At 36.7% G+C, this 22309-nt stretch overlaps 1 protein-coding gene across 9 annotated transcripts in view; it reads left to right on the top strand.

Annotated features, from left to right (window-relative positions):
* The window catches only part of RALYL (RALY RNA binding protein like), a 386283-nt gene that overhangs the window by 283493 nt on the left and 80481 nt on the right, over positions 1 to 22309 (top strand). For all 9 annotated transcript variants that reach the window (XM_057426077.1, XM_057426079.1, XM_057426071.1 and 6 more), the window contains one exon: positions 21720 to 21795. In XM_057426077.1, the coding sequence (XP_057282060.1) occupies positions 21720 to 21795 (76 nt within the window). The remainder of the gene's footprint in view (positions 1 to 21719; positions 21796 to 22309) is intronic.

The raw sequence follows: 22309 nt of genomic DNA on the forward strand, positions 1-22309 counted from the left end.
GGAACAGCGCAAGCTGACTTAGTGCAAGATTATAATCTACATTACTTCTGCTATGTTCCTCTTCACCTCAAAGCTCTACCAGCAGGGACCAGGGATTCTCCATCTGAAATACATCTTAGAGAACTGTAAACTCACCAGGCTGCAATGAAACCAGAAATAATAAAGATAGCTATATTTTCTGCATATCTTTCATAAGTTCTAATTAATTTCCTCAGTGGAACGATTTCAAAGCTACTTCAGCAGTTCAGGTGATATTGATAAGCTCTAAGAAAGTTGTACTTTGAAGGGATTCATTAATTATGGAGCATAACTTCGTTTTTTCTGATGTGCAATAAACTCATATTTTATCATGCACTTAATTTAATGGCATTTAAGGCTGTTACACAGTCCTAAATAGTGTGTGTCTAATTAATGCTCCCAGATTTCATCAACACACATGAGTTACTCCTTCTGGCACTTTTCATTATCAGTGCAATGATATTGTTCAGGTGTGGTACATAGCAAGTATTATTTTTTTTGCTTGACACACAATTCATTGCCTTATCTTGTGATGTGCAACTGCTGGCAAGGTCCTTAAATAAAAAAATGAGACTGCAGTCCCATGACAGAAGACCACCAAGAATACATGTAGGTCACACCTGTTTTGTTTCCACAGCTGTATAAATTTGATTTGCCACAAAGCTGGTTATTTTGATCATTAAATCAGTCCAGTCAGGAAAGTAGTGAGTATTAAACAAGGACATTGATAAGATTTGAATCTGTGTGTATAAAAAAGTAATAAGCTTGATATACTTTATATTTTTAATTTTTTGAGTGTAAAATTGCAGCAGCTTATTGGGGGGCATACCCTGAGATCCGTACGTAGCGCTTATTATTAAATTGGCTGTTCAACAAACTGCCACCTCCAAGGTTAGATGAAAATGAAGTCTGAGAATAACCACTGCAGATTACTAAAATATTTGGTTCCAGACTTCAAAAAAATCATATGAAATTCCAGGGTGGGTTTTTTATTAAGCAAAACATGTGCTTTATGTCAATACAAAATAAGTTCAGAAATCTTCTTTTTATTGTATACATCTTTAAATGAATGAAGTTATATATAGCAATATATATCCACATTTTGTGGTTGATTTATTATCCAGTTTGTGCCATTTCTAGTTACATTGGCTGGTACAAAATCCTGTGAATATATTAATCTCTCTGTATCAGAACTAAGCTGATTGCTAGCTGGGGCTTAAGAAGATAATGGCTTTGTGGCAGATATGTGCTGACAATGTTTATCATCAGAATGCCTGTACAAGGTGTTTATCATGGACCATGTGCTTCCAGGGTAATGCAATTTTTCCTGTTTGAACATAGCCACCTGATAAACACACCCTGTGCAGGAAACAAAATCCCTTATCACATCTCCAAGCGGGTATGCTCAGATGCTCTTTCTGAACAAATATTCTCCCTCTTGAGAGTTCCAATGAAGTTCTGAGGGCAAGTTCTTTTGGGTCATGCTGACAATTTCCACAGGGAGTTTATTTGAAGTAAAGGGGTCTCTGTTTGGGGAATAAAGTGTTTACCAGTTCACCAATATTTACAGATCAGTGCTCTGGCTCAGGTATGTATTAACCAATGATGGTGTAGCAGCAGAAGCAAGGAATTTGGGATATATCTGTCCTTAGGTTTGAAAGACCATTCGATTCTTCCTTTGAGAACCTCGTTGTACTATTGGGAAGTATTAGAGATGTGGAAGAGGAAGTAAAAGGATGTGAAAGCAAGACCTGTACATCACTTCATAACTCAAATGGGGGAGGGGGAAGTGTTGTTCCCAGTTCATGGGTGGGAGTCGACAGAGTCGGTATCCCACAGATTAGAGCTCTCTTTTAGCCCTGAGCTCTGCTTTTTGTTAATGTTGCATTGATGGTCTCAGAAGCTCCTTCTTGCTTGCTTAATCCTACCAGCAGAGATCCAAATTACTTAGAAGTAACAGACATTACAATAGTTATACAATTGGACACCAGCATGAGAGTTAAAGCATGCTAAGGCTTTTTCCTGTCCATACAACTGTTATTTCTGTGATCAGAAGACAGATATCTCGTTTAGTGTAACAACTTGTGCTGAGAGATAATTGTGCAACATTTTCAATTAATTACTCTGCTAGAAATTTTAAATTAGCTATAGCCAGTGTTGACTAAGGAATTAACTGTGATGTGGCCCTTTTCAAGTTATTTACATTAGAAGGGTAGATGGCTGGTATATAGTAAATTGTCTGCCATCCTCATCAGTTACAGTGACTTTACAAAAAGGTAGAATCTATCAATAGAATATTTTCACATAATTTCAAGTTTCTCCCAGCTGACACTGGGAGATTGTTTTCGTTTTTTTCTCAAAATCATGATTTTTGCAACTATGATGAATTATTACTACTGGGTTTGGTTTTTGTTTGGGTTTTTTTTTTCCTTGTTTTAAAATTGTATTAGAACAAGTTAAAATTAAAAAAAAATATAGATATTTGCTTTTATGATGTTTTTTGCAAATGCTAATACTGAAGAAAGGTACTGGAACGGTAATATTCTAAGTGACTTATGGGTTTGGAAAACACTGTGTATATTTAATACGTAAGCATAACAAGCCTGTATTTTTCAGAAAAAATAGATTCTTTCAGTGTTTGTCTTTTTTAAACTAAAGCAACTCAGTAGCGGCAACAGCAACAGTTTTGTGTAATACAGTGGCTAAAAGGCTGAGTTCTGCCTACGTTACAGCTTCTGCCATCACTACAACTAGTTTTGCATTAACCTGAATACCTAGGCCTTTTGTTTTAAAGTTGTAGCAATAAATTATAGTTTGGATCCTTTAAACATGACATATATACTATGCCATTAATTGCTCCTGTTAATGGGGAGGACATGAATATGCAAGCAATAAATGGTACAAAAGAGAGCTCACTAGTCAAAGCCTTTTACATGGACAACCTTGACAGTCCAAGATTGTTGGCTCCTTCTTTTCTGAAACTTTTTCTGGCCATGGGCACAAAACTGCCTGATATCATAGCTATGGGCAGGAATTCAGAGATGCAGAGATTAAAAAAGAGGTTAAGATAAAACAAGTGGCATGAGGGACTTTTCACAAGGGTATGTAGTCATAGGACAAGGGATAATGACTTTAAACTTAAAGAGGAGAGATTTAGATTAGGTATTAGGAAAAAATTCTTCACTATGTGGGTGATGAGTCATTGGAACAGGTTGTCCAGAGTTGTGGATACCCCATCCTTGGAGTGTTCAAGGCTAGGTGGGACGGTACTTTGAGCAACCTGGTCTAGTGGAAGTTGTCCCTGCCTGTGGTGGGAGACTTGGAATTATATGATCTTTAAGGTCTCTTCAAACCCAAGCCATTCTATGTTTCTATGATTCTATTAATAAGACACCTGTTTTTAATTTTTTATTGCTAAAATAATTTGATTCTATTTGCATTTTTTTTAAAAAGTAAACAAACTTTTTTCCAGTGAGGATCACATCATCTTCTCCTCTTTTACAGGAGGCCATATCTATGAGTTAGTTTCGTATTTCTCCTTCCACTTTAATTCTGATTCAATATCACTTTGTATGGTAAACAGACAAAAGAATTATCATCCTCTCAATCAAGGCTGTATCAACATTGCAACCATATTACAGCTTATCTAAGGTACTTCAAGTGTATCTGTGAATCCTCTGTCCTTTGTAGAACCAGTTGTCCTCTCTTTCATTAAATATCCCCAGGAAGACTGATTAGCTCAGGCCTTTCCTCTTTTCCTCCTAAAACTTCTTATTTTAGGTTCTGTGATGTTTCTTGTATATTAATTCTTTTAAAAATAATTTCCTGAAAAAGTAATCAGAGCACTTATTTATTCCAAATTTATGTACTTTGCTGGTGATCTTGTTGGTGACAGGTGAAAGTAAGTGTTCACTCTGATGAACCTATTTTTAGTGAGACAAGAGACATTTTCCTATGTCATCTTAACTTTTTTTCCTTATATTGAAAAGGAATCAGAGATGTATATACATTTTCTACATTCATAGATAGTGAAATGTGCACAAATGTACTAAACTTGAGAAGATTAATTAACATATAAAGATTTTTCAAGCAAGATTGGAAAAAAAATTACAAACCAGGTCCAGATAACAATTTAAATGTTATAATTGGTATGTACAAAGCAAATTATGCAATTATTGGATGTATTTATGCAACTATTTTGAAATCTTAGTATCTTCAGTAGTTACATGGTCAAGATTACCATAAGTAATTATTCATATACTGCCAGAAAATTACGGGGCAATATATAATCTGTGACATTTCCCTTATGAGAACATAAGTCATGTTTGGTTTTTACATGTCAGTGGCTTTGTCTTGCAGGATACTAAAAGGAGGTCAGCTAGCAAATATGCTAAGTAAGAGCACAAGGGGCATCCATGCAGTTAGGAGGAACATGCCCAAAGCTCAGCCTCAATGCAATATAAGTAGAACTGGCAGGACTGGATGCAGTGTGAAAGAGTGAAAAAAGCGACATTTAGATACAAACGACACTTGTTGACAAATTAAAACATGTTTTTCTTATCTATGTTTTTGAGAATTTTTTGTAGGGGTTGGCAGGACAAACATGAGGTTGTGTTGGCTATTCATAGCTCATCTACTTGAGCAGCTGGATATAGCTCAATAATAATATTTATATTTATTCCTTTCCTCATTCTTGTGGTAGTTCTCATCCTCTGTGATTGTTTACTGATACTTCTTGCTTTCTGTTATGGAGTTTCTCAAGCATATGTGATAACTCACTGTATTTCTATTTCTTCCTGATACATCACTTTCCTCCACTGCTGAGGCGATAGGTATAACTACTCTTACTTTGTGATTTAGCATAGTATCCACAAATCGCTTTGTTGAAGACCACAGATATGCAAAGCAAATAAAGACCATTTGTATGTTCATGAAGCATGATGTTTTAGATAATGTAAGATTAGCTAAATATGGACTTTTGAGCAAAGTTTGTAGGATATTTTTCATTATATTAATTATCTAGTGCATATAGTAGATGAGTTTGAACTTCAACTGCCTCTGCCTCTTGACTGCCTCTGTGTCTTCCCACCATCATGACAGCTTTTAGATCTTGTTACCAAAATATGGTGGGTGTTTTTTCTCTTTCTTGGTAGTTAAAGTGAAAATATTCTAAATTCTATGTCAGTTTTACAACCGTACACACAGTCATCCTTTAGTTGATTACTGTTTCTTTAAGCAGAAGTATTAACACAAGAACAAATGTCTAAACTTGATGAAACCAAGCAACAGTAAAACTCTCTTAGCTAAATTTCAATTTCACAGGTTCAAGCATTGGAGATATTAGGAATAAATGAAGAACCAGTTCCCTTCTTTTGAATTAATTCTGTTTCTTGTATAATTAAATTACATGTTCCACTGCCCACATTTCCTATGCCAAATGGATTTTTCCCTTCATCTTTTACAGTATTAATGTCTGTGATTTCTCAAATGCAGAACTGTAATTTGGGATCTTTGTTACTTTTGGTGTGCCATTTAGGAAGATTCTATCTTTTCCTTTGGTCATCATGTTAACAATTATTATCTAAGGTTATACATAAAGTAAAATATGTTAATGATGGAATTTAGAGACCAGTGGTATTAAGATGAGGAAAATAATTACTGCCAGCAACAGACTGCTCATGATTAGAAGGGAAAAAGTAAGTCAGCAGTTCCATACCTTTATTTTTAATCTCCTGTTCACAAGGCCTTCTGTTTGTTATCTTGTTTCTGTATTATTTTTATTTTCAGACTGGCAGGAAGATACATATATGTCATATCTTAAGAGTCCTGATATCCAAATAAAGACCAGCATTTAACTTCAGTAAGCTTTTCTTCAGAAACTTCCCAGAAGAAAGATAACAAATTCTTACTTTGGGTCCTAGTTAAAATGGCAGAGAGCATAAAATGCTCTTTCAAGATATTATATCTACATGAGAAATTTGAATAAGCTGCATAAAAAGATAAGACCCTCATTGTTATTTATTAAGGTCCTAATCTGAGTTGACATTTTATTTCCAAACTGTTCATAAATTTGACTTTTTTTCTGAAATCTATTCTTGGTTCAATCATAATTAAAAAAAATAAAAATTCAAGTAGCAGCAATAATCTGTTTCCTCTCAGTAGAATTAGAGCTGAAAGAAAACCTGGTTTCTGTCTCTTTTACTGTGGGAGAACCTAAATCCAAAAGCACAAAATATGTTAATACAGTCAAGTGCTCAGACATAGTTGTAGGAATAAAGCCATATGTCATCTTTTACATATCCCAGAGAACTGAAGATAAGTGCTATGAGGTTCAGAAATGAACACTAGGAGTAGCTACACAGAAGCCCTTCTTCCTCCCAGTGTGGACTGGAAGATGACCTAAAACAGCACCACTGGGTAGGCAGATTTCTTCCCTACACAGGGTTTAGATTATCCAGATTCTACATAGTAGCACAGGCTCACTGCAGACGCACCCCAGGGACAAAAGCCACCTTGAATTTTTCATAAAACTATGCTGACTGTATCTGTGCTATGTTATAGTGATGGGCATGGTGATCAATTTTATTTGTCACATCCAAATTTTCAGTTTCATATGAGCCCACAAAGAAGACAATGAAGGAAAAGTTAGAATGGTGGTTTATGGTTTTTTACTGTTTTTTAATGGCTTGACAGTTTTCTTTTAGACTAATTAGTTTGGAGATGTGCTTGCTTATCATATTAAATTATAGATCTTAGGGGTTTGTTGCTCAGTGCATGAAGCCACTGGGACAAAAAGAAACTGTGGCACTACCAAAAGTATTTTGAATTTTGACAAAGTTACAGCCTACTTGTAGAGAGATAATTCTAATGCTTTAATTTCAAATGGCTTACATTTTTCATCTCTTGATTTTGAATTGTTTACATATGACCATTTCATTAAATGGAAGCTACTGCTGTTTTGATTTTTGAGAAAAATACTGGTTTTGCTACGGAACAATTTCATGCAGTGGCAACTTCAATAAGTCAGTATTTCAAACAGCAGTGGAGAAAAATGTATTCAATGCTCCTGGGTTTGTGGACACCCAGGCACCACACTGTATATTTAACTTAATGTATTATAATTATAATTAATATTAATATGTATTTTCTGGGACACATAAATGTAGTTTGTATTTGACCTTTGTATAGATTTCTTTCATTGCTGGCATGCCTACTGAAGTGACTATATGAGCAAAAAAGACTTTGATTAAGTTCTCCCCCAGTATAATCTTAGAATAGATGTTCATAGAACCACAGAATAGTTAGGGTTGGAAAGGACCTTAAGATCATCTAGTTCCAACCCCCCTCCCATGGGTAGGGACACCTCACACTAAACTATGTCCCCAGGGCTCTGGCCAACCTGGCCTTGAACACCCCCAGGGATGGAGCAGTCACAACCTCCCTGGGCAACCCATTCCAGTGCCTCACCACCCTCACAGGAAAGAATTTCCTCCTTATATCCAATCTAAACTTCCCCTGTTTAAGTTTGAACCCATTACCCCTTGTCCTATCACTAATAAAGAGTCCCTAATGAAGAGTCCCTCTCCAGAGTCCTTTTACCCCCCTACTAGAAGGCTGCTATGAGGTCTCCATGCAGCCTTCTCTTCTCCAGGCTGAACAGCCCCAACTTCCTCAGCCTGTCTTCATACGGGAGGTGCTCCAGCCCCCTGATCATCCTCGTGGCCCTCCTTTGGACTTGTTCCAACAGTTCCATGTCCTTTTTATGATGAGGACACCAGAACTGCACACGGTGCTCCAGGTGAGGTCTCACAAGAGCAGAGTAGAGGGGCAGGATCACCTCCTTCGACCTGCTGGTCACGCTCCTTTTGATGCAGCCCAGGGTACAGTTGGCTTTCTGGGCTGCAAGTGCATACTCGTTACTGATCTCCAGCTGGACACTGAGCCATTGACCACAACTCTTTGCGTGCAGTCATCCAGCCAGTTCTTTATCCACCAAGTGGTCCACCCATCAAATTGATGTCTCTCCAATTTAGAGACAAGGATGTCATGTGGGACAGTGTTGAATGCTTTGCACAAGTCCAGGTAGATGACATCAACTGCTCTATCCCTGTCCATCAGTTCTGTAGCCCCATCATAGAAGGCCACCAAATTGGTCAGGCAGGATTTCCCCTTAGTGAAGCCATGCTGGCTGTCACCAAGCACCTTGTTGTTTTTCATGTGCCTTAGCATGCCTTCCTGGAGAATATGCTCCAAGGTTTTGCCAAGCACAGAGGTGAGACTGACTGGTCTGTAGTTCTCTGGGTCATCCATTTTCCCCTTCTTGAAATGGGAGTTATATTGCCCTTTTTCAAGAAAAATGTGTTTCATACTTAACTTTCAGTAGAAACAGCAAAAGCAAAATGTAGTGAGAGCTCCCATACTATTCTGCAGGTAATGAATCCTGTTAAAATGCAAAATTTTGCTACAGATTTAAAATCTAAAGTATTAATATTAAATATATTTTGGTACATTAAGCATATTTACAGGTCTAACTTGATAGCTTTTCCAGTACTTTCCGGTTTTTATACACTGATTGGGTTTTTTACTTTTTCTTCTCAATTTAAACAGGATTCAATGAAATTAAATTCTGCAAAAGATGTGATATCTAGAGCATTTCCTAGATTAGTAAAACTTGGAACATGGTAATATGCAGATGCTCCAACAGTTAACTCTCAATAGTGAATAAAAAATACATTTAGGTATCTGAAGATGCAAGATTACATGCATGCACCATAAAACTTCATCATACTCCTCTGTGAAAATGGTAAAGAAGTAAAGCAGGATGCACCCAGTTTATGACTATTATGCAACCGGCGTGGGATACTTTTGTTCTTAATGGCTGGTCTAAATTCATTTACCTTCCTGTTCCTTCTCGACTATACAACAGTCTATATACCTCTCTGACAGCTGAAGTCTGTGACAATGACAGTACTAATCCCTGTCTCGACTGTCCTCGCTCTTTGTTCTGTCATGGCACCAATATCATTTGAGTTTTGGCTCGTGTCCTAGCAGAAAAAAATACGCACTGTGCAGCATCCCTCATGGCCATCTTTGTCAGCATGTGTCACCAGGGGTAGTGAATCATGAAGAACCTGTTGAACCCAGAAGTGAGCCACTGTTATCTGCAAGCAGATTTTGTTTTCCTTTGGGGATAGTCCTTCATACTCAGCTGTATTACTCACCTTCCCAAAACTACAACACATATCAGAGAAAAAAAAACAACCAAACACACAATTTCTAATTTAAAGAATACAGCCAGACATTAATTATTACATGTAATAACATGGGGACGTGCTTATTTTGCACATAGACTTTCAATACCTGAGCAGAATCTGGGGAGCTGTGATCTCACAACCGCCATAGATATGAAAGTGTTTTCATTTAGGAGAGGTGTCAAATATTATGAATATGTAAGTAAAACAAAATAATTATAAACTAATTACAACAAAGTTGGACCTTTCTGGGTTATTTGCTGTGATCAGAGCAATTAGAAGAGCCTCTATTTCCAGTCAAACCTAAATGAAAAGAAAGAAATGCTGAAAGAAAACATGACTCCACTCCAAACAGTGATGCACCCTTCCCACATCAAAAGTTGTACATGTCTTGAAGTGAGCACTGGGATTCTGGTAGCTAACTGATGCTTGATCTTGGCCTGTATCCACTTACATGAGCTGAAGCTGAGAACCATTTGCATGTTCTCATTCATCATTTTTTTCTATTAATTTTAGCCTTTAGAACCCTTTAAAATCTGGGAAAAAATAAAAAAAAAAAAAAAAGATTCTGAGGAATGAAATGACACCAAAATAAAAAACACAATGTGCACAAAAAAGGGGTTAATTGTCATAACTGATTCTGGAGCCATTATAGTAGTGACTCAGTATCCTAGTGAATGGCATAAAGTGAAGTAATGAGTAATGAACTTATTTACTCCAATTTATTGTTTTCTAATATTATTTTTATTTATTTGTTGATCATTGTAGAAAAGGAAAATAAGCTGGGAATGGCGGGCATCTCCTGCTAAGACAGCGGTGAGGTCCTGCGTAAAGCTTACTGACTGGACAGTACAGATAACACAGTGCCATGTGCTCAGGCACACAGCCATTCTCTCTATAACTCTTTTTCCATAAATGCAGTTACAAACATTACATGATCATCTGTAATTTCCCATTGCCACTTCTGGAATACCTCCATACAAGATTACATGCGTTGACATCCTGAATCCCTGAGAGTCTTTGTGGCTGGATGCGCTCTTTCATTTTTCCCTAAAATAAAGCAGTTCAGGATGACAGTGACCATGTGAATGACCAAGATGTAAAAAGCCACAGGTCCTTCCTTCTTACTGGAGTTTACTAGATTCCACCTCAGTAGGTCAGAAAAGAATAAGTAAATAAAATTGATTGTCATATGATATACGATTGAAGAGTGAAAAGTAACAACACTAATTTTACCACAGACTTAAATGGAAGGTTACACTAACACAGAGAGCTTTGAAATTCTCATCCAAAGTTGTCTCCTTTCTTACATGAGCACTGCTTTTCCATTCTGGCCTAATTCCTTGGAAAATAGGTACAAATATTTTTAAGTATGGAATTATAAATGCTTGTAAGATTAATAAGTAGTATCAAGCATTATGGGAAAGGATTTTAAGGTTGAGGTTACAGCAGAGTGAAGGTATGCACAGCTAGCTGTAGGCTGTTGGGCCAGTGTATAGCAGGCCAACATAAATATTTCAGGGTTTAGCTGTATCTCTGGCTCTGTTTTCAAGAAAACATATGTCATGATGCTAACAGCAGTGTCTGATAAGAAGCTGAGTATTAGGAAGTGAAAGATTAGAAGACAGTGTTCTGAAGAAGTGTTGTGTTGAACCACATTCATTTTTTACTCAGAGGAATTATTCCACACAGAGTTTTTCTCTAACCATTGCTTTTTATTGCAATATAAGATTTAGGGATCTTCTTTTAGTCTTAAAGTGAATTAAAATAACAATGCTAAAGCTTTAAAAAGTCTGCTTGTTTCTTCCCTTGTACTCTCTTCCTCATTTTAAATGACCGGCACGATATTAGTGGTTTATGCAGTATGTCCAGAAGATTAATGTTTCCAGGTGAGCTTAGAGAGCTATTTCATTTGATCAGCTACTGGAATTTCATACTGCAGTAGAAAAAAATAAAATAAAATAAAAACAAAGAAAGAATCTAAGAGTTCTAAAAGCTGTTGAGGTTTAAGATAGGCCTATAGCACCAGTCTTCCCTTAGTAATAATGATAGATAACAATTTCTGAGACTAAGGAATGTTTTGTTTGCTCTATTAAAGCAATTGACTCCAGTGTCTAGAATAATTTAAGTCCAGACTCAGGAATTCAATATTCTATTCCTCTGCAACCTTCTATTTTCAGAAACTGTGTGATAAAGATGGATTGCAAAGCTTAACAAAAATTGTTCTGGTTGAAAATATATGCTTCTATTGTGAATATTTTCACACAAAAGTACACGTACAAATATATGAGGGAAAAACAAAACACAGAAACCTTGGGTAGGGGTTGGCAACCTGAGTGAAAATTTTAATCTTAGGGGGTGCAATAGGGTTTGTGTGTGTTTAACATCATGACCAAATTACAGAAGAAACACTATGGCTTCCAATGAGACACAATACAAAAATAAGGAGTCTGAACTCCTTCCAGGAATCTGACATAGGCCCCGAACGCCTTTGTGGAAGAGAATGTCCAATGGATGTCTATTGTCTTGTCTAGCTCTAAATATTTCTTATGCTAGCTACAGTAGAGAATAGTTTCTGAAGCCTTTTTTACAAACATATGTGCTGTGTGTTTGTGTGGTTTGCTCAAAATAATCATATTCTGAAGAAATAAATTGGAAATACCATGGTTCCACAGATGTCTGGGGAAAAGAATTAGCTCACTGTGGAGTTCTTGGTTCCTTTAAGTCTCTGAGCCAGAATGACATATTTTCTTTGTGGGTAGTAGAGATCTGCTTTTTGTATGGCAATTTAATGTAGACAGAAAATGTTACTGGGAAGCTTAGAGGAATGTGGATCCACCTAACATAAGATGATGAATGACCAATTTGAGAGCTTCACTAGCACTGTATATTAATATGCATAGTCATTTATAATTCTTTAATATTAAACTGGAATGGGTCAGATGATCTTTTTGGTAGTACCTTTGATATTCAAACTTGATTTAATGAATTCCAAAATCATTACTTTATTTCCTAATATGATTTTTAGTAACCTATTACAATGTTTCCTGTTATTGATTCATGATAATGCAAATTCATGTCATTAATAATATGTAATACATCTTCAACCACTTGTGAGAGAAACTCTGAAGCACCATATAATTATACCTGCATGCAAGACCACATGTAAATCTATAGGAGTAAATGGCAAATATCCAGTAAACTGCAGGGAGAAGGATGAGGTTTTATGCTTAGAGAAAGGGTTTCTGATATGAATTCTATGATTTTGGTTATTACTGATGGCAAAATGAATAGTGATTGAAAAAAGTTTTGAGGGGATGCAGGGTGGGGATATTGTAAGGCAAAAACAGAGCTCCTTTCTCATTCAGAAACATTCTTTTCTTTTATTAAAAAAAATACACTAATGTGATATATTAGTAAAAATAACAGAGCAATCAGACATTTATGTAGTTAACAAGATTATTTGAAGTTGTAGTGAGTTCCAGTTCCAGTTAGTACCAGTTACAAACTAACAAAATCAGTATAAGAGGAAAGATAAAACATCATGCTGTAGGATCTAAAGTAATCCTAAACTATTTAGAATTTTAGGAGGAGAATCATGCTGATATGATAAGAGAATGGAGGGAAAATTATCTTGTTTCTAAGTAGTCTGAGGTTCTTGCATCTCCTTCCAAAACATCTAGGGCAGTTGGAGGCAGAAAACTACATTTTAGAAACCATCAGGCTAACAAGTTATTGCATTTTCTCTATTCCCATCAACTATTTCTACATTTTCCTTGCAGAAACACCAAAGAAACCCAAATAAAACAACACTGCATATTGTTCATTTTGAAGCTTGTCAGTATTTCCAGTTATTAAATGTCCTGTATCTGCAAAAGGCTTCTATGCTGCTGTAGTTTGGTTGTCAAATCGAATCCACTGGGGGACTTAACGCACTGGCAATGAGAGTTATTACATGTCTAAGACCTAATCATTGTTAATGCAGAAATGTCAGATTTGGCATATCATTTGTTTGTAAATCACCTCCACAATAATGTTTCCCCCTCTATGCCAAATTTCAGTGGAATTATCTCCACTTCTGCCATCATTTTATTCAACCCACCCCTAGACTGTTAATAAGAATAGTAGACTTTAGGTTAGTATGTTTTACAGTGGTTGTGTTACAAAGGCAAAACTTTCCAGAACCATAATATGTGATATATTGGATATAAGGAAAAAAATATTTACAATGAGCATAGTGAGACATTTCACCCGGTTGCCCAGAGAAGTTGTGGCTGTCCCATCTGTGGAAGTGTTCACAGTCAGGTTGGACAGGGCTTTGAGCAACCTGTTCTAGTGGAATGTATCTCTGTCCATGGCAGGGGGTGTGGAACTAAATGATCTAACCCCTTCCAGCCTAAACCATTGTGTGATTTTATGATTCTATATTTTGGGACACAAATATAAAACTTGTGCTATGCAATTCCAAAAGTATATTTGGAGCTTGAAAAGATCATCTTCTATAGATCCCCTAATCCAGATAAACCTGGAATGTGAAGATCATGGACAGAAAGAGGGTATCTAGAAAGGAGAATTTACCAGCTGGAATTAGTTGAGATCAGTTGTTTCGGGCAGGGGGCTTGTTGAAATGAGGTAGGGTTAAGATCACCGTGAAAAGAACAGGAAAGAATAGGGACAGACAAAGAGTAAGGATGAAATTAGGAGTGTTTTGAAGAGGAATAGTATATAGTAGAAATATATACTAATAGTATATAAATGGAATAGTATATGGAAATATATGTAATAGTGTATAGTGGAAATGGGGGAAAGTGGTGGAAGTGCACTTGGGGTTGCAGAGGTCCATTTCTGTCCTTCCTGACAACTTCCTTTAATCTGTGGACATTGTTTTTCAAGCCTTTGTGAAATCCATAGCGTGATTTCTCTCTTGGCCTGGATGAAAGCCTCTAGCATGTGGGAATATCCCAAAGGTCAGACTTACCTTTGAAGGTTTTGACAGCAAAGTTCAGGATATTAAAAATGTTCCTACCTCTCACTGATGACTGTTATGCCAAAAACCCCAGGGGCAGAAGCAGCTACAGTAGCCAACCTTTCAGAGAAACACACTTTGCCCTCCCGCCTAACAGCACCTTAAAGGTGCACATCCGCATCTTCTGTCCCACACCATCCCCTGCTGCCTCTGCCCCATGCTCCTGGGGTGGCTGGTTCCTGCTGCCCAAACCAGACCCCAAGTCTGCTGCAATGTGCAGAATGATCTGTGCATTAAAAAGCATATCTGGGGGAAATATTCTGCTTATGCCACCCATAAAGACTTGGGAATATTCACTTTCCAGAATTATGAGAAAATGCATTTCAATTGTAAGCAAATTTTTTTTAGAATGCCCCAAAAGTACAGCTAATAAATGCAGACAAAAAATTTGGGGCAAAATATTGTGATGACTATTTTAGGAATAATACATTTTGTTTGTGTTTACATTAACAAGGTTAACCATCTGCACGAAGAAAACTGGGAAACACAAAAGTATTGAGGTAATGGAGACAATGAATTCTTTTGTATAATACAGATTCCAATTATCATGAAAAACTATTGCTTGGAGCATGAAGCTAACATTAGTAAGGAGAGTTAGATAAAAGGCTGTGGGGCAGAGAAAGTAGCGAAGTATAAGAGAGGGGGGGAAAAAAAGAGTATTTTGAGGAAGAGTTGAAAATTACCGAGGTTCAGGGCATGTTCACTGGAATAAATCATAGTGAAATCTAAAAGAGGTGGATGAGGGACTTTCATACTGTATCCCCACTACACTGTTTAATGTTGCTGCTTGGGTCTAACTGCAACGCTGAATATCTCAGACATATAGTCAACATTAAGCTTTGTCTGACTCTTTGTCTGACAAACTATCTTTTGTTATCAAAGAAAAGCAGCAGGGTTTGTTGGCTGCTGCCCTGTAATGACCGTGATTGATCTGAAAGAAGACAGGTGCTCTGTTTTCCTCTTGTAAATATCTTCATTGTGGTCAAGAGAAGGTACAAAAGAAAGAAAGGTGCCCCTTGCACACCTCACTGTCTGAAAAAAGGCGTAACTCAAGGACCAGTTCTGTTTCCTGTTAATAGCAGCAATGAGAAGGAACAGTGCAAGCAAGGATTGGGAATCTCTGCTTGAACTTCTTTTTTCTTTTTGGATGGCTAGACTTACATTAAAGACAGTTGTCTGTTTTCCTGAAGGTAGAAGAAAGTTCCTGATGTACTTTTCCATTGTTTTCCTATATCCTCATGGAAATGTTAATCTTCTGCATACGCAGAATTGCCCAGTCCATGTGTTACAAGTACCTGGGACATAGAAATCTTGTAGGCTGGGTGGGAAATAGAGCAGCTGAAAACCTGACTAAATTAAAAGGATCTTCCTACAAGAAGGCTATATTTGCCTGCATCTATAGTTTGGCTCTGCTGTGGTGAAATGCTCTTGTGAGACAGCCAACTTCATGGCTGCCATGGCACAAGCCCAGCTATGTATTTTCACAGTTAACACTGTGAAACTCGTGAAGATCTTACACCTGGTCTGCAGATAAGTGGCTATGGCCAGGTAGTCCCTTGTAGCTGAGTGTGAATATCTTACACCTGCAAAACACTGGTGTGGATCTTCCTGCAGAGGAACCTGCAAGCCCAGCACTGAGCAGGAGGAGTGGGGAGGATTGCCAGCAACAGGGCTTCCTCCCTTTTCTCTGTGCTGTTTCTTCCCCTCCAGCCTTCCCCCAACGTGCCCCATTAAAGTAGCTGATCTGCAGGGATTCAAGCACCACCAGAGAAGCAGTTTGTGAGGTCTCAGCCACAGATTGCAGTCACAATGGAGCCCGTGGTTAGTCTTTAAGAGGTCACAAATTAGCGTTCTTCCCTTCCCCAGGCAAAAGTGATGCCTCTCTCTGGCCATGATATGGACCAATGCTGGTCACACATCCAGTGGGGCCAGGGAGGTCTGCACAGTGACTGTGCCATTACTTGGGGCAGGAGGTGCAGGGAAGGCAACAAGCAGGCAAAAACCAAGGCAGGCCAATTCTCCACGTCATCTGTGAAGCATTCATTCTGCAACTAAGGGAGAGACTGCTGTCTCAAAGATGCTGAAGGAACAGTTTGTTATGGGTATATAGACAGGACAGGATTTCCCCTTTTAGCTGTCACCTGTCCTCACACCAACTTAGTTCCCCAGGGAACAGGAAAAGACTTTCCTGCAAGACAATGCCTGGCATTTCCATTACTGAATGGTGTTAGGAATGATAGTTTATATAATCCTATAGCCTTGTTTCATTTTAGCAGTATTTAATGAAGGAAGAGATGGTTGAACAAAGCAATTTCGTATACTATTCAACAAGCAGCTCTTTATAAAGCATTTACAATAGCTGTCATTTTTCTACAAAAAAAGGCTTCCAATTACTTCAACACTAAGAGAAAATCCAAATGTAGCTCAGAGCCCCACAAGCAAATTATTTTTAATGCCATTATGAAAAAGAAAAATGTGTGATTCAAACCTTCCTTTAATATTTTACTAGTCTTGAAAGTTAATTTGAGTTTGTGTAAATTTTCTGGGGAGTTTCTTCTTTACAGCTGTACAATTTGGGCACGGACTTGAACAAAACTGAGAACTGTCCTTTCCTCTCTGCTTTTATCACGTTAGAGATGGGAAAAGGGAGGACATGCCATGTAATTAGTGTGACGTATAAAGAAAAAAAATAAGTTTATCATGTAAAAAATATCATATGACTTCATTAAAATCCCGTTACCATGCAGCAAGGAGATTTGTAAGACTGGTAGATGGAAGAATATAAAAGAAAGACAGATTAGCTTTAGTTTTTCTTTTGGTCACTTGTGCTATAAATCACATGACTAGATGCTATCTCTAAATTGCATCTGCTTCTTTGTCTTGCTCTTCTATCCCATATATTTTTGGTCATCTGAAAAAGAAGAAAATGCATCCTGATCACCCTGTGTCCCTGTCTCTGTCTGGATGAAAATTGTATGTTCATTGTCCAAATTATTTTTCTGTACATTCATTTTGATTACTGTATTTTCCATTAAAGGTTGGTCTAAAAGCAGAGCTGGTCTGGAAGTACACAATGACTCCCTTTTTCACCCAAAACTTTAAGGCAAGCAGCTGAGGAATTTATTAAGAAATGTCTTTGTTTCTGCAACCATCCACAAGAATGGGTGGAAGAAATCTGATGAAACAAGTCTTAGAAAATTAGTTGTTGAGCTACAGAGGCCCTATGAGTTTTCTTAGCTGTAGGTCTTTGTTTCTAGTCTTTCTGACATGGATCCCACACACATCAGTAATATGCAATTAGAGGTACTTGGAATCATTCTTTTTGACTAGGCCTTACCCTGCAAAGCAGAGTGGCCACAGCTAAATTGCCAATATCCCAAGGTCATGTCCATTCTCTACCTATGTCTAGAAATTGCATAGGAGAATACTTGTTAATTGGCACTAAAAGTCATGCCAGAAGCCACTTTAACAATTAGTAAAAGGGATAACCGAGTACTAGTGCCTGGGAATGGTACTATTTAATTTTATTCAATAGCTGTAGTCTGAAACAGGTCCTGGATTTAATAAATCCTCAAAGTCACAGTTTTCATGGGTTGAGCTAATGCCCACTGAAGCTTCTAGTTTATGGCATTTATTTTTGTGAGACAAAATGATTGATTGATTTTGTATCTTTGGGTTGTTGTTTTTTTTTTTCAATAAAACTTTTCAAAGAGTCTGAAAGACTGGTATGCTGGGAAGTACTGAAATACTTCTGGCATATGAATACTCCTTAGGTATCATTGCTTGCACTTACAAAGCTGGTTTAAAGGCAACTGTTGTCTTCAGGACCCAGTTGTCAGATTGCTTTGACATCAAACCTATGAGCAAAGCTTCAAGGTTAGCTGATACTGCCTCTCAAAAAAATGGGAGGGAGTCCAGAGTCTTTGTGGACATTACTGCCTAGAGTAGCTAGGCAGGCAATGGTAGGAAAAAGTGGTAGGAGATAGACCATGTTTTGTTGAGTTGATCTTTCAAACTATTTGTGTAGCCACTGGATACAATCACTGCTCTCTCTAAATGCTTTGCATTTTTTTCACCCCCTTTAACTGATAGGCACTTTTCAGTACAATCAGAAAGAAAAACACCTTGTTCAAAATTAGATATATTCTTCTGATGACACACAACTCTGAATGAAATCTAGACCTCTTACCTTACCTAACCTATGCTGCGTTAACAGCAATAGATAGACCTGAAGATGAATTTCTTTTAATAATCTCATTTGATTCTGAAAGAATAGAGGGAGCAGGCTGCTGCATTACAATGTGCTGTTGTCTGCACAGTCACTTTTCTATTCATAATAATTCCTTAATATTTTGAATTTCAGTGCTGAATTTATCTTAAAGATGATGACTGAGTGAAAATTTGTAGCATATGAGTAGAGGAAATAATGTGAGAGTCCCTAGGCTGCTCCATGCCCACATAGAAGCAATGTGGAAGTCTGTGCCCTTTGTCAGGTTGTCTGGTTCATATTCATGTACAAGTAGTTAATTTTACAGCATGAGTGATACCACTCTACATTCCTTCGGGTGGAATCATTAGGGCGCTAGAGTCAACAAATTTATTTGACACACAGTTTATGACCTAATAGATGTAAATGTCTGCTGTGAAGCTAATGATAGATGAAGCAAGAGAACAAGTTATCTCACAAGATTTCCACTTTGGCTAGAAATAATCTATCCTGTGAAATGTTGACAAGTTCACTTCTAATTTTAGTTAGAAATTTGAGGTTGGAGTAGACAGTGGTGAAAAATAATGGAACGAAAATCTGTTCTAACTTTTCAAACTATTTCCTACATCCATTCTTAGCCTTGTTTCAAGGTGCTTAGGGAGTTGCAGAGCTGTTCAATCTCTTTCATATTAATGGAAAAGCCCCATGTGCACAGCTTTTCTATGAACTATTTCTTGTGTTAAAGAGAAATCCTAGCTATTACTGTCTGTATAACATAGTTCACTGTTTTCTGCTGGTACATTTACAGATTTATTTAAGTGTGAGGGAATCTTAACTAATTCTGAGCAGCTTTGCAGCAGTATTTTCTTACAGCATTACTCTTCTGACAGTGTTTGATTAAAATAAAGGGAACACATAACAAACAGCCCTTAGTCTTCTACACTACTTGTCTTTGTACTGATCTCTCCTGGAAGGATATGAAAAAGTCTTTAAAGTCATATGGCTAAGAATAGTAACCTGGACTGTAGCTCTGAAAGACAAACAGATGAGAGACATGAAAAATATGTGAAGATGAATCCCACAGCCTCATGTATATCCCAAGACAGAATTTAATTTTACATTTTCCCAAAATCTGAGCTAGTTGTTGTAGGAGTCAATACAGTCAATGACCTTAAATCTGACATATTAAAATAATGTGAAAAGCTGTAATTATTGTAAAGGTCACAGGATAAAAATTTCATTCCAATTCTGGTATTTCAAAGAACCAACAGAAATGCAGCACAGCTGTCAAAATTTCTCAGTGGCTTCCAGAAATGTTTGATGTTTATGTTTCAGTTTAAGGATGGGTCAACATTAATTATAAATTAGAATTTATATTTCTTTAAATAAGGGAAGCATAGCTCAATTTAAAAAAAAAATCAAAAAAAAAGTTTAATTTATACCTAACAAAGCACTTTCTTAAAATAAAGGGAGGGAAAGCATTTTGAGAAGGCATGAGAAGTGTCTTCAGTATTCATCCAACTTCAGAGAGATAAGTAAAAAAAAAAACTTAATATTTTATGGAAAACTATGATTTACAAGTAATACAGCTCTTACCAAAAGAACTACAGTCAGATTTAATTCCAAAATGCTTCATATGGAGAAAATTTTAACAAAAAGTATATTTTGTATGAAATAATTCTACACCAAAACTTGTCGTTTCAGGACCTTGTATAATTTAAAATAAATGTTGGTTTAGCTCAAAATATCAAACTTGATTGGAAAATATGGTGGGATTTTGGGGTGGTTTTTTTTTGTTTTTTATTTGAAGCATGACATTTCCAATGGAAAAATCTTTTCTTTCACATATTTTCTGGACACACATTTTCAATGTTTCTGATTGATTGATTGATTGATTGATTGATTTAAAAAAAAATCAGCTGGATTTTTTTTTTAATAAATGTATCCAGTCATGAAGTTTCAGGCTTTTATTGCAGCTTTTGGGGTCAAGAATATCTATCTTCCTCATTCTACACCTCAGCTTTCTACTACTCTTTTCCCTCTACTACACTCAATTTCAGTTTAAACATATTTTACCAAGAATATGTGTTTCCTTTAAAGCCTCAATCATCAGGTGATTCCACAGTAAACGGGATACATTGTTCTGTCCCAGCACTTTTACACTGAAATAGCTCTTATTTTATTGACTATTACTCTTTTGTATATTAGTGAAACTGAGGAGAAATTTGTCTGTAGCATCACTCAGATGGCATGGAATTTGTTTCTTAAACAGAACTTTTACTTGTGATTTCTTGCAATGTCAACTTTGCAACATTCACTGCTTTCTGAAGTAGGTTTTTGTTTATACAGGCAACTTCCTAAGCTCAGGTAAGGTAATCTCCACAGAAAGGTCTGTGCTTCTTTCTCCATGAGCAACTGTTACAAGCAATTAGAATGATGAATGTGTATTTCCTTGTACATTTCTGAGTATGATTCAGAAGAAAGGAGTAATTGGAGTACCTGCACAACTAATAGCTTGACATATTTTTAAATTTCTAGAATAAATACTTAGAAATAATGTAAGTGAACTTTTAAAAAGTGTGCATAAGATATCTGGTGTTGAGAATTATAAGTACCTGCCTAGGATAAAGCATGTCAAAACTGAGTGTCTCTTTCTGCATATGATGTTTAAAGCCAGTGTGTTTCTCTACTCACAAAAAAACAACAGAAAAAAAAAAAAAACAACTATTGGAGGTACAAAATATATACTCTCTTCTTTGCTTTTGAAAAGTTTTGAGTGCACAGTGAAGTAGCACCAAGATCAGAGTGCATTTCTCTAGAACCTAAAGGGGAACTCATTGGAACCATTATAGTCCTCCACAGCACAATCTGACAGATCATACTTTGTCTCAGCATCTAAGTTACGAATCAAGTCTCCTCCTGTAATAGTAATATGTTACCATCTTCAGCTCCATGAGTGGAAACTCCTGTATGTTTAAAAAATGTCATTTTTCTCTGTTACCATTAGCTGACATTTTGCCTAAAATACACATCCATTACAGTAAGATTTTTTAAGGCGTGTTCTATAACCAATTCAGAGGTGATTAAAACCAGATAGATGTTTTAGGTATGCTGTCCATTTTCACTTTTGTTCATTTTCAGTGACTTGAAAGTGCCTTTGCAAACTCAGTCTAACTTCCAAGCATCTGACTTGCTAATATCAAATGTTTGCTTTCAGATATCAACATGGCAGGCGAGCCAAAACCATACAGACCAAAACCTGGCAACAAGCGGCCACTTTCAGCACTTTACAGGTGAGATTTCATCTTAACTTACTACAGTTCAATTCTATTAGGAAAAATATTGTAACCTTAAATATATCTCCCAATGTCACAGTGTAGGCTGTGAATGAGACCAAGGAATATTTTTTTCATTCATTCTTTGATGTCCATACAAAATACAATCAAATTTCTATACACACCGAAAAGTTTTGAGTATGAGACAGTATTGTAGTGTCTGACAGTATGTGTATCTATCTTTGGACTCATTCGATATTCTAACTTTCAGACATAATGACTGCCTGTCTTAAAAAGTAGGAGTAAGCACAACAAACAAAATTCCTGACTGATACTTAGATGCAAAGATCACACTATTCACATAATGCCTCCTTTAGTTGAAAACGAACACCAGAGTTTGTGTTTGCTCTAAAAAAGTAAAATACTTAGAATAATTAGATGATAACACAGGCATGCAGAAGAATAGATAAAATTAAATCAGTCACACCATAGTTTTCTTAGTGAAAATACTTTATGCTTTACTGAAGCCAAA

The sequence above is a fragment of the Pezoporus wallicus genome, unplaced genomic scaffold (genome assembly GCF_028554395.1).
Source record: "Pezoporus wallicus isolate ANWC-B61680 ecotype Strahan unplaced genomic scaffold, APGP_CSIRO_Pwel_v1 contig_4131, whole genome shotgun sequence".
Classification (NCBI taxonomy): domain Eukaryota; kingdom Metazoa; phylum Chordata; class Aves; order Psittaciformes; family Psittacidae; genus Pezoporus; species Pezoporus wallicus.